This window comes from Pituophis catenifer, unplaced genomic scaffold, assembly GCF_029215685.1.
Source record: "Pituophis catenifer annectens isolate HBS135680 unplaced genomic scaffold, rPitCat1.0.hap2 SCAF_6, whole genome shotgun sequence".
Taxonomy (NCBI): Eukaryota; Metazoa; Chordata; class Lepidosauria; order Squamata; family Colubridae; genus Pituophis; species Pituophis catenifer.
In genome coordinates this window covers 59,442,927-59,456,475 of record NW_027256886.1, presented here as the reverse complement: position 1 = coordinate 59,456,475, position 13,549 = coordinate 59,442,927, and the positions used below count along the sequence as shown (strand labels likewise).

The 13,549-nt window shown below is 37.8% G+C and overlaps 1 protein-coding gene across 1 annotated transcript in view; it reads right to left on the bottom strand.

The window, feature by feature from the left end:
• Nucleotides 1–11,257: 11,257 nt before the first annotated feature.
• DOCK1 (dedicator of cytokinesis 1) overlaps nucleotides 11,258–13,549 on the bottom strand; it is a 437,647-nt gene continuing 435,355 nt past the window's right edge. Inside the window, exon 52 of the mRNA XM_070945964.1 lies at nucleotides 11,258–11,977. Coding sequence (XP_070802065.1) covers nucleotides 11,882–11,977 — 96 coding nt within the window. The 3' untranslated portion in view covers nucleotides 11,258–11,881. The remainder of the gene's footprint in view (nucleotides 11,978–13,549) is intronic.

Below are 13,549 nucleotides of genomic sequence, written 5' to 3'. Positions count from 1 at the left end.
AAGAAGTTTCTAGGAAAAACGAATGTCTACATCTAACAATATCAAAACAGCACTCTTGTCTCAGATGTTAACTTTCAACTACAATACGGGCAATAGGATTGTGCAATGCACTTGAAACCGATGCTTCTTCTGCATGCTAGTCTGAGTCAAGCCTTCTCTTCCAAGTGTTGAAGGAGGCCTCTTTATATCTTATAGATGGTCTGCATGCATAGACAACATTTCTCCTGGGACCAGCAGCAAAGCAAAATGCTTCTGTAGATGCACCTGAGAAGATTTGCAAAGGAGAGAATTGCTTTAATGCTTTGATACATTACCATCTAGGGTGCAGCAACTGTTTCAAATCTTTTGCTCAAGTTACAGTTGAGCCAGGGGTTCTACTTACCTTTACTACCGGTTTGCAATGGGGCCACGTGCACACGCTCTTCTGCGCATGCGCAGAAGCGTTCTGATGACGTCGGGGTCGGTGGGCCACCCGGGATTGTCCCCAACGAGTTCCAGCTCCTGTCACATACCAGCCCAGAGGAACAGATTCCAGAGGCAGAGGCAGAGGCAGAGCGGAAGACAAGGTCGTCGTGGTCCCCGGCGTGATCCACAAACTCCACTCGCCATACTGGCTTTAACCAATGATCCACAACCTCAACCAGAGTACGACAGACGACTCCTGTGGACTTTGGACAGTGGTGCAGCATTGCATGTTACCTACAGAAAGGAACTCTTCACAGAAATGCACGAGCCTGAACCAGAACTACGTGAACTTTATTCTTTTTCAAATCATTCTTGCCAGGTCAAAGGAAAAGGAACTGTTTATGTTGAAGAGCTTGATGCATTCATTCCTGATGTTTATTACATACCAACAGCAACCAGTAATTTGCTTAGTCAGTATCACTTGTCTAGAATGTTAAAGTTCCAAGTTCACCACCTTGAAAAAGCAAGTTACATAGTTAAAGATGGAGATATTGTTGCTGAAACCATATTAATTGGTGGTGTTTATTACTTAAAGCCAAAGCCTAAAACACAAACACAGGCAAGTATGCAAACTCCAAAAAGGCAGAGCACAGGCCCAGAGAGAGATGCTCCAGTGAGAGATCCTGTTGCTATTCCTAAGGCTCCTAAAGCCAACAAAAAGAGAGTTGGTAAACAGGTTGCTCAGAGCAAGCCTGAGGTTCCGCATAAAAATGTTAATGTTGAGAATTCACTAACAGGTAAACCTTTGCATTCCAGGTGTATCCATAAATGGCATAGAAGATTGGGGCATGCCAGTTTCCGTGTTCTTAGGAAGATTCCGGAGTTCGCAAAAGGTTTGGATCTAAAGGGGTGTAAAGTGTTTTTGGATTGTGCTGTATGCAAGAAGGCCAAATCCAAAGCAGCAGCCATTCCCAAACACGCTACACGCCTGTCAACACGCATTTTTGATTTGGTTCACATTGACATAGTTGGTCCATTCCCGCCATCATTTGGTGGTAGAAAATATTTTCTAACAATTGTTGATAATTACTCTAGATATGGATATGTATATCCTATGAAAGAAAAATCAGAGACCTTTCAAATCTTTAAAGACTTTGCAACCCTTGTTTCTACCGAACACCAAGTTCGCATCGCCAGAATCCAGAGTGATCGTGGTGCCGAGTTCATGTCTCAGCGTTTCCAGGACTGGATGCGTAAGAATGGAATTCTTCATCAGACCTCGGCTCCTTACACACCGGCTCATAATGGAGTCGCAGAACGAAGACAAGGGGTACTGCAAACCATGATGCGTTGTCTCCTAGAAGACGCCAACCTTGGTAAGATATACTGGGGTGAAGCTATCAAGTATGCAAATTACATTGTCAATCGTACTTGGAGCAGTGTAACAAATCAGACTCCTTTCTTCATGTTGTATGGCTACAAGCCTGATCTTAAAAACATCCATATTTTTGGTTCATATGCTATGGTGAACATTCCCTTAGCTCAAAGAAGAAAAGGAAGTCCAGCAGCAAAGAGACTGAGATTTATGGGTATTGATGATAACTCAAAATGGAGCAGATTTATTGACTCTAAACATGCAATTGTGATTTCCCAATCTGCTAATTTTGAAGAAGATATTGACTGGTCCAGGATTCATTCCAATGATCCTGGAGTTTATTTTCCCAGAGATGATACTGCTGATGCCACGCAGATTGATGATCAAGATTCCACTGATTCTTCTCAACCCGATGTTCCGTCTTCGCAAGCCGCGGATGCTGACGCTAGCGACGAAAGTGAGGATGAGGACGAAGCAGAAGAAGACTGGACAGTTGTCCCGAGATGTTCCAAGAGGGCCACAAAAGGGATCCCTCCACAACGATATTCTTGGCAACTGACAAAAGCACCCTTGCCTTTGATTTGCAATGTTACACTTCCACCTGATAATTTCACACAAATCAAGCAGCTCCCTGATTCAGAGCAAGACAAATGGTATGAAGCAATGCAGGTTGAAATGGACAGTCTAAAGAAACTTAAAGTATTTACACCTGCAAAACCTCCAGCAAACAAAAAGGTCATTGGCACTCGATGGGTCTACAGAATCAAAAAGAAACCAAATGGTGAGTCACTGTACAAGGCCAGACTTGTAACTCAGGGTTTCGCTCAACGTTATCCTGAGGACTACACAAATACTTACTCACCGACAGTCAGAACTGAGAGTGTAAAAATTGCTTTAGCAACTGCAACTATCCTTGGTTTAGAAGTTTTCCAGTTTGATGTTGACACGGCTTATCTGCATGCAGACCTAGATGAAGAGATCTATGTGAGAAGTCCTCCAGGATTCCGACAGCAAGAAGGGGATACCTGGTTCCTAAACAAAAGTCTTTATGGTCTGAAACAATCTGGTTTAATGTGGTATTTATGTCTTACTGACAAACTAAATTCAATGGGCTTTATTAAGTCCGAAACTGATGAGTGCGTGTTCACAAAAAGATCTAACAATGCATATGAGATAGTTCTTGTTTATGTTGATGATATTGTTTATATTGGTCCAAATAAGCAAATGAGTGAAATTTTCGCCAAAGCTTTGCAGAGATACTTCACATTGAAATCATTAGGTCACATTAGCACTTATTTAGGTGTTCAGATTGAAAAAACACAGAAGGGGTTTAGTCTTTCACAAGAAGATAAAATTGAACAAGTTTTGCATCATTGCAACATGAAGGATGCTAACACAACAAAGACACCCATGCAAACAGATTTTCACAACTTGACACAAGAAGAAAGTCCTGAGTTCGAGGATCAAACACTTTATCGTTCAGTCATTGGGTCACTGTTATACATTAGTAGTTGGACCAGACCCGACATTGCACTTAGTGTTAATCTCTTATCACGACATGTAGGTAAGGCAAAACAGTTTCATTGGACATGTATTAAGAAATTATTGAGATACCTAAAATACACCAAACATTTGAAGTTATTGTTAGAACCAACACATACAGATTATGCAGAATTATGTTGTTATGCAGATTCTGATTGGGCAAGTGATAAGAAATCACGTAAAAGTACTTCAGGTTATATGATGTTCTTAAATGGATGTCCTGTTTATTGGCAAGTACGTAAACAGAATTTTGTTTCTTGTTCATCTACTGAAGCTGAATATGCTTGTGTTTCAGATGCATGTAATTCCCTAACTTGGTTTGATGCTTTAGTCACAGATATCTGGACACACCTGATCCGACCGATCACCGTGATGGAAGACAATGAATCGGTGGTTTATATTTCTGAATCTCATTTCACAGGTTCTAGGTCCAGACACATTGACATTCGTTACCAAAACATAAAGCATTTAGTGAAAAAAGGTTTTGTCAAAATGCAGTATGTATCTACACATGATCAAATTGCTGATATGCTGAACAAACCACTTCCAGCAGCTCAACATGAGTATCTGCGTGAGAAGATGTGCCTTATTTGATGATGAACTGATATTCGCTCAACTGGCAAAAGAAGGGGAATGTCACTGCGTTATTTTATTTACCAGCTGAGCTCATTATTTCTGGACTGTCAGACTCTCCGTAGCTTTGCCAACTTCTTATCAGTAAGCTACGTGTTTCCGTATCCACCCACATTCCTTCTTACACTCTTTCCTTTGTTCTCTTTCCAGAAAGGTCCGGCTAAGAGATAGCCGGTCCGAATTACCTTCAAAAATGTAACAATTACTTTTCTTAGTTAGTGAGGTGTTTTATTTTCTTTATAACAAATAAATGAGTTTTATTAGAAACCTTTTCCTCGCGTTTCTTTTCAGATTATTGCAACTTGGAATAAGCCTCGATTCATCTCCTCCTCTAAACCAGGGTAATTAGTCCCAGAGCCAAACATGGGATTAATAAATGCCCTGACAGGCGGAGCCTCCCACCGGTTTTACTACCACTCAGTTGAATATCTTCCAAACAAGGCAGTTCCTTTAATTCAGTGTTTCTAAACCTTGATGAATTGAAGATGGGTGGATTTCAACTTCCAGAATTCCCCAGCCAACCATGTTGGCTGGAGAATTCTGGAACTTCAAGTCTACACCTCTTCAAGTTCCCCAGGTTGAGAAAAACTGCTTTAATGCTTCAACAAGAATTCTAACCCTAACCTTAAATAGGACTATTATTTCATGCACTACCATGAAAGTATATCAGTCTAAATTCTTATTGTCTTCCGTTTGCAAATTGTATGCTGAGCATTAAGGAAAACATGTTCAGCAAAAAACAGAAGCTGTGTTGTATTTTCAAAGTTCAGTAAAAAGACATCTTTACTTCTTCATGGGTAAACCTCATTTACTATAATTATTTGAGCCTGCCTATTGAGATTTTTTTTTCTTTTTGCTTCAAGAAACATTTTGTAAGGGTGGAAAAAGTTAAAACTCACCGTCAATGCTATCACAAATAGAATGGCTGCTTTATTATTGTAGCTACCATTCATGTAAATGCTATTTATCCTCAAAAGCTACCCGATATCACCCAAAAAATGGCAATTGTAAGACCCAAATTTATTTTAAATCTACCATAAAAAATGGAATGAAAGGAAATTGAAATGTCAGGGCAACTGGACCTTAGAGATAAAATGAAATGAATTAATGCTGATAGTAGAGGATACGCAGGGAAAGAAAACAACTTCAATAAACTGGTGCGGAGGTTTTGCACACAATATAGCAAAAAATGTCTGTCTTAAATGTGCCACAATTTAGTCTGACCTTGTCCAGGTTTGGAAGCTAAGCAGAGTTAGGCCTGGTCAATTTTTAAATGGGGCACCAGCAGGGAATAGGAGACAGGCTAGACAGTGGCAGTTGAAAAGGCATTTTGAAAGAAAGCATTGGCAATCCACTTGCCTTTTGCTGCCCAGAAAACTATATATAGGTATGTGGAGCTGAACTCGATGTGTAGGAGACCTGACCTTAAGAAACTAAGTAGAAAATGAAAAATGCATTGTTCTGTAATTCTACATTGGCTTTCCCCAATGTCATATCTAGGTATGTATTTCCAACCAAAATGAGCACATCTGATAGATTTATGTCACCCCAGTCAATGACAGAAGCATATATCAAAATAATATCTATTCCTTCCCACAGAATAATTAGGACTTGCAAAGAATAAGAAACCAGTCTCTTTAGAGCTGAAAATAAGACCCTATAAAATAATTCAATAGCATACTGGACCAGCGAACACAACACTAGATTTGAACCAGTCTTGGCATTTACAAATTTGGAGAATGCTTGGGAGAAATTGGTTTTACTTAAGAATAATAAATTTACTGATTTAATTTTCCCAAAAGATTTTTTTTTTTTTTTTTTTTTTACTTCTGCTCAATGAGCTCCAGGAGAGAAGGTAGTCATCTTCTCTCTTCTCCATTTCTTAAAACTTGGAATCCTACTGGATCTTTTTAAACCTTCATATTAAAAAAAACACTATGATTGTTGAGACTATATTTTAATCCCATGAATTACAGATTTCAGCAATTAGGCATTCTGTTTGGCTATCAAAATGCCGCAGGGGCTTACAAAAACAGTATGACTTCTAACTTAGATGTTGGCCCAATGAACCAGTGGTGGGTTCCTCCCGGTTTGGGCCGGTTCTGCTGAGCTGGTAGCGGTGACGATATGATGTCACTGAACCGGTTCTCCCCCCCCGCCCCCCTCCCGCCCCTGCAATGAACATATACAAATATGTACAGGTTATTATAACTGAGCCCTGAATTACGGTCATAAACTGTTGGTCTTTAAGTGGATCGTCATACCTTTTTTGTGGTGGTAGTTAAGTGAACACAGAGGTCATTAAATGAACCCATTGTACTCAATGGGCAGTTCTTCCCAGAAACTGGAAATAATGACTGGCTTCCAGCAAAAAAAAGTTGTAAATTATGGTCATGTGATAGAAGACAATGCAAACAGTCATAAACGTGGGCCTTCTGTCAAGCATCAAATGCAATCAAATGACTGCAGATGGAACAGTTGTGAGCTCTTTGAAATTGGATCATAAGTAGCTCTAAGGAGGTCTGTTGTAATGGTGACTGGTCGTAAGTCAAAGGCAACCTGTTCAGAACATCTGATTGTGAAGATCATGATATTTTATTTCTGGAATTTAGTTGCTGGAATCAGAATATTCACAATAATCACAATATTATTATTTCCTGTACATCATTGCTTTAAGTATTAAGTATCTAATTAAGACTTAGTAGTAAGTCTTAAGTAGTGGGACTTCTTGAGCATCTCAGATATACTAGAAACTTGCCAGACACAATAAAACCCCTAGCATTGCTTTAATTACAGGCTTGAGGAAAACCAAGTTTACAAGAAATACAGATAGTTCTCAACATATAACAGTTCACTTAATGATCATTCAAAGTTACAACGGTACTGAAAAATGTGACTTAGGACTGTTTTTCCACACTTATGACCGTTGTCCATGGTCACGTGATCAAAATTCAGATGCTTGGCATATGACTCATATTTATGACGTCACAGTGTCCTAGAGTCATGTGATCCCTTTTTGCAACCTTTTAACCAGCAAAGTCAATGGGAAAGTCAGATTCACCTAACAACTATGGAAAGTAAGGTCATAAAATGGGGCAAAATTCACTTAACAAATGTCTTACTTAATATAAATTTTGGGTTCAGTTGTGGTCGTAAGTCGAGGATTACCTCTATCGCCAGCAGCAGAAGGGGTTATCACTTCTTTGCTGGAGGGGAGAATATAGATTTAAAAAGTCCCCAATGGGAATTCTTTTGGCCTGGCCTTCTAGTTTCACAGCACAATTTTGACTCCAATCTCGCTGGATGTAAAACTGTCTGCCTTCCTTTCTCATGAACAGTATTTGGATAAGGATCGCCCTTCTCCTTCCTTTTGTGTGACTGTAAGAAGCCAAGGCAAAGAAGATATACAGCTACATATTTACAGAAGGGCTGCTTTGACCCTCACACCTGCTGTGACCAAATGCTTTTAGTACTTTTGCTGTCCTTATTAGTCTATCTCCCAAGCCAGCTACCAATTTACTCCCAATTCTGTGATGTCTATCTTATTCATAGGCTGGGTGCACGTCTCTCTTCCTCCCCTTTCTTATTGCAAGAGTTCAGTGAGGCAAAGAAACTGTATTGGTCACAGTAACCTTTGTTCCGAATACAGAGAATAGTTGAGAAAAATAGCTCAGCTTCTCTGCAGCCTCAGGTTCTCCTCTAATAGAATTTATTCAGTTATCTTAATCATAAGAATATTTTATTTACACAGACAGAAAATGCAGGTAGCCCTCGACTTACAACAGTTCATTTAGTGACCATTCAAAGTTACGACAGCACTGCAAAAAGGGACTTAGGACCGTTTTTCACACTTATGACTGTTGCAGCATCTCCGTGGGTATGTGATTAAAATTCAGACGCTTGGAAATTGGCTCATATTTATGACGGTTGCAGTATTCTGGGGTTGTGTGAAGCTTCTTCAGCTCTGACTGGATGGTGGGGAATGGAAGAATTCCATTTGTATTTCATTCCCCGCCAACCAGTCAGACATGAAGAAGCTTCTTGGATGAGAGGTGAAATGTCTTCAAAGAAAAACATGAAAATCCAGTTGTCTCTTGAAAAAGCACCTTTGGGACAAGGTCTGGATGATTGAGTATCTCCATAATCTGGATGATTGAGTATCTTCATAGAAGTTCGCACCTGTTCTCCAGTTTGAGAGTGGAACTCTAATAAATGGAAATAATGGAAAGGAGACCCTAAATTCATTATAATGTTTATAATGAGAATTTCATCAGAATGCGATAAATTGGAGAGAAATGTTAAACCATTGTGAGATGTGGCATGCTTAATTTCATAGAATTTGGAAGCAAACATTTCCAAATTATCTTGATTTTTTAAAAGTTGTTTGTTGTTGTTTTGGGATAGAACTGACTGAAATTGGTAGTAAAGAGGGGGTTGTATAGTGAGAAATATATGGAGCAAATTTCAGAATCTTGAGTTTTTTGTGCAAAAAAAAAAAAGAGGGTATTTTGAGAGATGATTATTCTTCCTTAATATGGAAGATCTAACTATCAGGAACTAAAACATAAATGCTATTTCATGTTTGTATATTACACAAAGAATATTTAGTAAGATTTGCTGGAGATGCAATTAGATATTGGAATATTTTTATAGGGACTGGTCTTTTCGTATTATTGTAATATTGAGGACTAGGTAGGTCAGAACTTTATGGTGGTAGTGAATGTGATGTCTATTTAGAAAAGAGTAGTTAAATTAATTTGCTTTTCTACAAATAAAGAAAAATCTATTTTTAATTCCCCATTGCATTGATTCATATGTTAGTAGTTAGTAGATATAGCAGTATAATAGTATAATAGTACTATAATAATAGTACCGAATACGTAGTGCAATATAGCAGTATGGAGATAAATTCCTTGTGTGTCTAATTACACTTGGCCAAATAAAGTCTTGTCTTGTCTTGTCTTGTCTTGTCTTGTCTTGTCTTGTCTTGTCTTGTCTTGTCTTGTCTTCTCTTCTCTTCTTCTCTTCTCTTCTCTTCTCTCCCCTCCCCTCCTTTTCCCTCCTCCTCTCTTCTCCTAGTCTAATCTAATCTAGTCTAGTCTGTATACATGCACATTTAGTAATGTAAATGTATATGGATGCCCATTTCATAGGAATGACTCTGGCAGCATACAAAGAATGAAAACCAAAACAGTAAAACTGAATGAATAATCAATTCCAAATCCAAATCAGAGCCTATAGTAGTAGCATTATAAATAAAACCACTAATAATAATGATGGTTTAGGATTTTTTTTCCCATTAATACCAGATTGTGGGATACTTGTCAGCAGCAGGTGGAAATGGAAGATTTCTCCCTTGTGTTATCAGCAGAGAGCGAGACTAATTAAAGTTTCTCTCCCCCATTCCTGACCACAGCCAAATATTTCTCAATTAGCCTTGAAAAAAAGAGCCATTGATGCCAATGGAACCTTTCTCCCCCTTGAAGATAACTGGAATAGGGAAGAATCTTATGCAATCTATCTGGGTCATAACAAAGAGAGGTTTGTAATTACAGTGGTGAAAGAATTGGTCTACTCAGTTGAACAAAACCCATCAGAACATAATACTTGTTAGATAATTAATACAACATAAACTTGGCCTTGTCAAGTATATATGCAGATATCAACAATCAATAGTCAAGTCTGTGCCTTAACTCTCAAATTGTTCAGACCAAGGAGTCAGTCTTGTCAGCAAGTTTATAACAGTACTAGATATCCTTTTATTTCCTTACTTGAACAGAGCAGAATGATCACAAGCACCCGGTAGCATTGAAGCAGCCACAACTTCCCCAAATTTTATTTCTTCTAGAGTCAAAGGTCATTTGGACGCATTCTGTAAGTTAGTCCATTTTAGGTACCCTGATTCAAAACTTGTTGCCATAAGATGCTCTGTTTTGCTCAGCAATGGCCATTTTAAGAGTATATAAGATGGGTAACTTTATTAGATTATGTTCTGCTAATCAGTTATCCTCTGTCTATAGTAGTTGAGTGTAAATACAGAATAATCTAGCACAGGGGTGTCAAACTTGATTTTATTGAGGGCCATATCAGGGTTGCCTCGGGTGCCTGGGGTGGAGGGGCCAGGGTGGACATGGCCAGCTCAACGCCACTCCTGTCAGGGGCGCATGTGATGGCCTGAATGCTCTGCCAGCAAAAACAAGCTCCCGAGCTCTGTTTTCACTGGCAGACGATTGCAGGAGGCCATGGCAGCCAAAAATGGAGCTTGGGAGCCCGTTTTCACTGGCAGAAGCACCACGGACCAGTCCTTTGCTGTTTCCCGGGTGGTCCCATGGGCCAGATCTAAGTATCCCATGGGCCGGACCTTGAGTTTGACACCCATGATCTAGCATCATCTTCCTTTGGAAAATTAACCCTCTTTTTCCATGTGGTAATATGGGAGATATATGCTTGTTGTGTCGCCATTGGCTACATTCCTCATGTAAATATAGGAAATTCATATAATATGCATAGTTCTTTAGTGACTCTTCATTTCTTTCCCCAACAATTTCTTGGCAAGACCCTGTACCCAGGGTTTCTTTGTTAAGTATTTAGTGAATTTATACTACTGCCTGTAGATGTATTGAGAATGCGCTTTCTAGACACATTCTGAATAAAACTGAATGCCATTCCTGAATAAAACTGAATGTCATTCCTGAATAAAACTGAATGTCATTCCTGAATAAAACTGAATGTCATTCCTGAATCAGAGCGTGTCCTGAATCTGGCAGGGTATAGTAACAAAGATTGAGACGGCCCTTTTCAATTGGAGGTCCTTTTCTTAAGCCGAGTGCATCTTAACAGCTAGCCCTCTTTTTTGATCCAGGCAAACTAAGTCCATTTGTAGTTATGTAATAATGTCTAAGAGAGCAGGATTTTAAGAAAATTCTTAAATGATTGTAAGCCAAAAAACACAGATTCTAAAGTAACCAGCATTTTTATTTTCTTAGAAAAAGGAAATACTTTAAAAGGATTTCTTTATTTGGCAGAGAAATATTAAAAACGATTGTTAAGATTATAAAATTTGTAGATGATTTTAAAAAGTTATAGAGACATATTTAAAAAGTTTCTTTTCTGATTCTTATAATATTTCAGAGCTTAATTACTCTGTTAGATTTGTAACATATTTTAAAAGTTATCAATAATTAAAACACAACACATTTGAAGATAAACTATATGCTTATTACTTAAAAGTAAGGAATGAGTGAATCTAAAGACACTGTAAGACCATAATATATACATAATGTCTGTACATAGTGACACAATTGTGAATCAAATACAAAAGGTAAGATTGATTTTGTTGGTTCCAAAAGCATCATTTTTATCCCTATATATTTTTAGACTCCTACATTTGCAGATAAGATACTATTCCCTATAAATTAATGCTGACGCAGGAACCTAAAATATATTCTGCATTAATATATAAGCATAAACTAGCTGAAATTTATTGAACCAATCAATGCATGAGAGAGCATCTGTAATGTAAGCCTAGAGCATGATAAGTGGTTTTCCTAACACTTTAATGTAAAAGATTATACAGCTATAATACTAAACTACATTGCAGGCATTAGGATAATTATTTTCATAAGGCTTATATATGCAAATGCAAAGATAAAGACACAAATGCAATGTCTTAATGATATTTTGATTGTTCTAGAACCCATTTAGAACCATAGTTCAAGCTCCTGGTTGCTTTGGAATGCATTCAGTTGAGTAATTTTGTAACCATACTTAGAGCTATCAATAACTGTTGGAATGTGAGAATCATGGCAACCAAGGTTTTATATTGTTGATTTGGATTGATGTATATAATATTGCAAATATTTTAAACATATTGAAGGCAGAAAACAGAAATTTTACAACTTAATCTCTGACGGTATCTCTTCTTTCTCATTGGACAATCCCAGAATCGACAGAGGCTTGTTTCCGAGTGGTCTTTGGAGGTGGCGGTGGTGGTGTTTTGCTTGGTAAAGGAGGTGGTAGCTGCTAGAAGAAAATTTGGATAAAAGATCTTACTAGAGAATTAACTGTATTGATTCAAATATAATTTCATCTAATGCTTCTTTTGTTATAGCAGGATAAAAACCTATGCCTATTTAATACCACTCCCATCTGAGTCTTATGAACAGGGCTTTCTTTACTAATGACTGTAACTAAATTGAGTATTCAGTAAGGAAATCTATTACATAGGTAAGTATAATTATTTTACATTGTGGTTGTTAAATAGTTTATCACTAAATAATACCAAATTGAGATATATACTGGAATACATTCCTCTACCTTTTTAAATAATTGGATGCCAATTCTCATTTTAGAAAGGCCATGCTATATGAAATGTGTATATTGCTAACTTACGAACAACTTTTCATTTGCCAGCATATATTGTATTTATGAAGGCTTAATGCCACTATATTATGTTGCTGAGTACTGTTTTGAGTTCTAGAATTTTATTTAATCAAATTAATCAGTAGAAGTACAGTAATTATGCACCAATAAAGATTAAGCTACGCAGCTAATAATAAAAATCCTTGTTATAAGGGTAATGTGCAGCTATTTCACATATGTGTACATGGTACTATTTGATTTTCCATTGCTTCACTAAGAATACAATCATTAAAACCTCCTGTCAGGTTTCGATGCATCCCTCCTCCCATCTCCGAGGAGACAGAATCTTCAAAGGAATTAAGTAGGCAAAAGTTCAAGCTTCTCCTCTCCTTATATATGTCAGTGCTAGGATGCTGACACCTCCATGGCAGAACCATGAAATCATTTTGCAATGCTCCATTCAGCAGTTATAACAGAATAACAGAGTTGGAGGGGACCTTGGAGGTCTTCTAGTCCAACCCCCTGCACAAGCAGGAAATCCTATACCATTACAGACAAGTGGCTATCCAGTCTCTTCTTAACAGATCCCCATGATGGAGCATCCACAACTTCTGAAGGCAAGATGTTCCACTGGTTAATTGTTCTCGCTGTTAGGACATTTAGTTAGTTCTAGGTTACTTCTTTCCTTGACTAGTTTCCATCCATTGTTTCTTGTTATTGCCTTCTGGGGCTTTTGAAAATAGCCTTCTGGGGCCTTCTGGGGCTTTTGACCCCCCCCTTCTTTATAGCAGCTCCTCAAATATTGTTCAGTAAATTTTACTTTTTCATTTCCATTTCCATCTCATTTTGCAATGTCTTATGACTTGCTTTTCCACTTGTTGTTTTCCCACGTTGTCCTCCCCCCATTTGTTATTACTCTTCAAGTAAATCCATTCCATTTCATACTGTTACTAAACAAGTTATTACAATTTTAGCAATTCTAGGACTCTTCAGTAATGAAAACAAACACATAGAATATATGTCTTTTTTTTCACTATTATCATAGGGAAAGTACAAACTACGAGCTGAAAATATTACCACAGTGTCTATCAATTTATTTCTGAGAAAAATGTGAATATTTTTACAAGTATGAAATGGAACATTATTTGTCCTCTTAAATTTTGATTCTGGCTTTTCAGTTGTCAATTCAACATACATTTTTTAGAACAAAGAATTTGTCTTGACATCCATTCA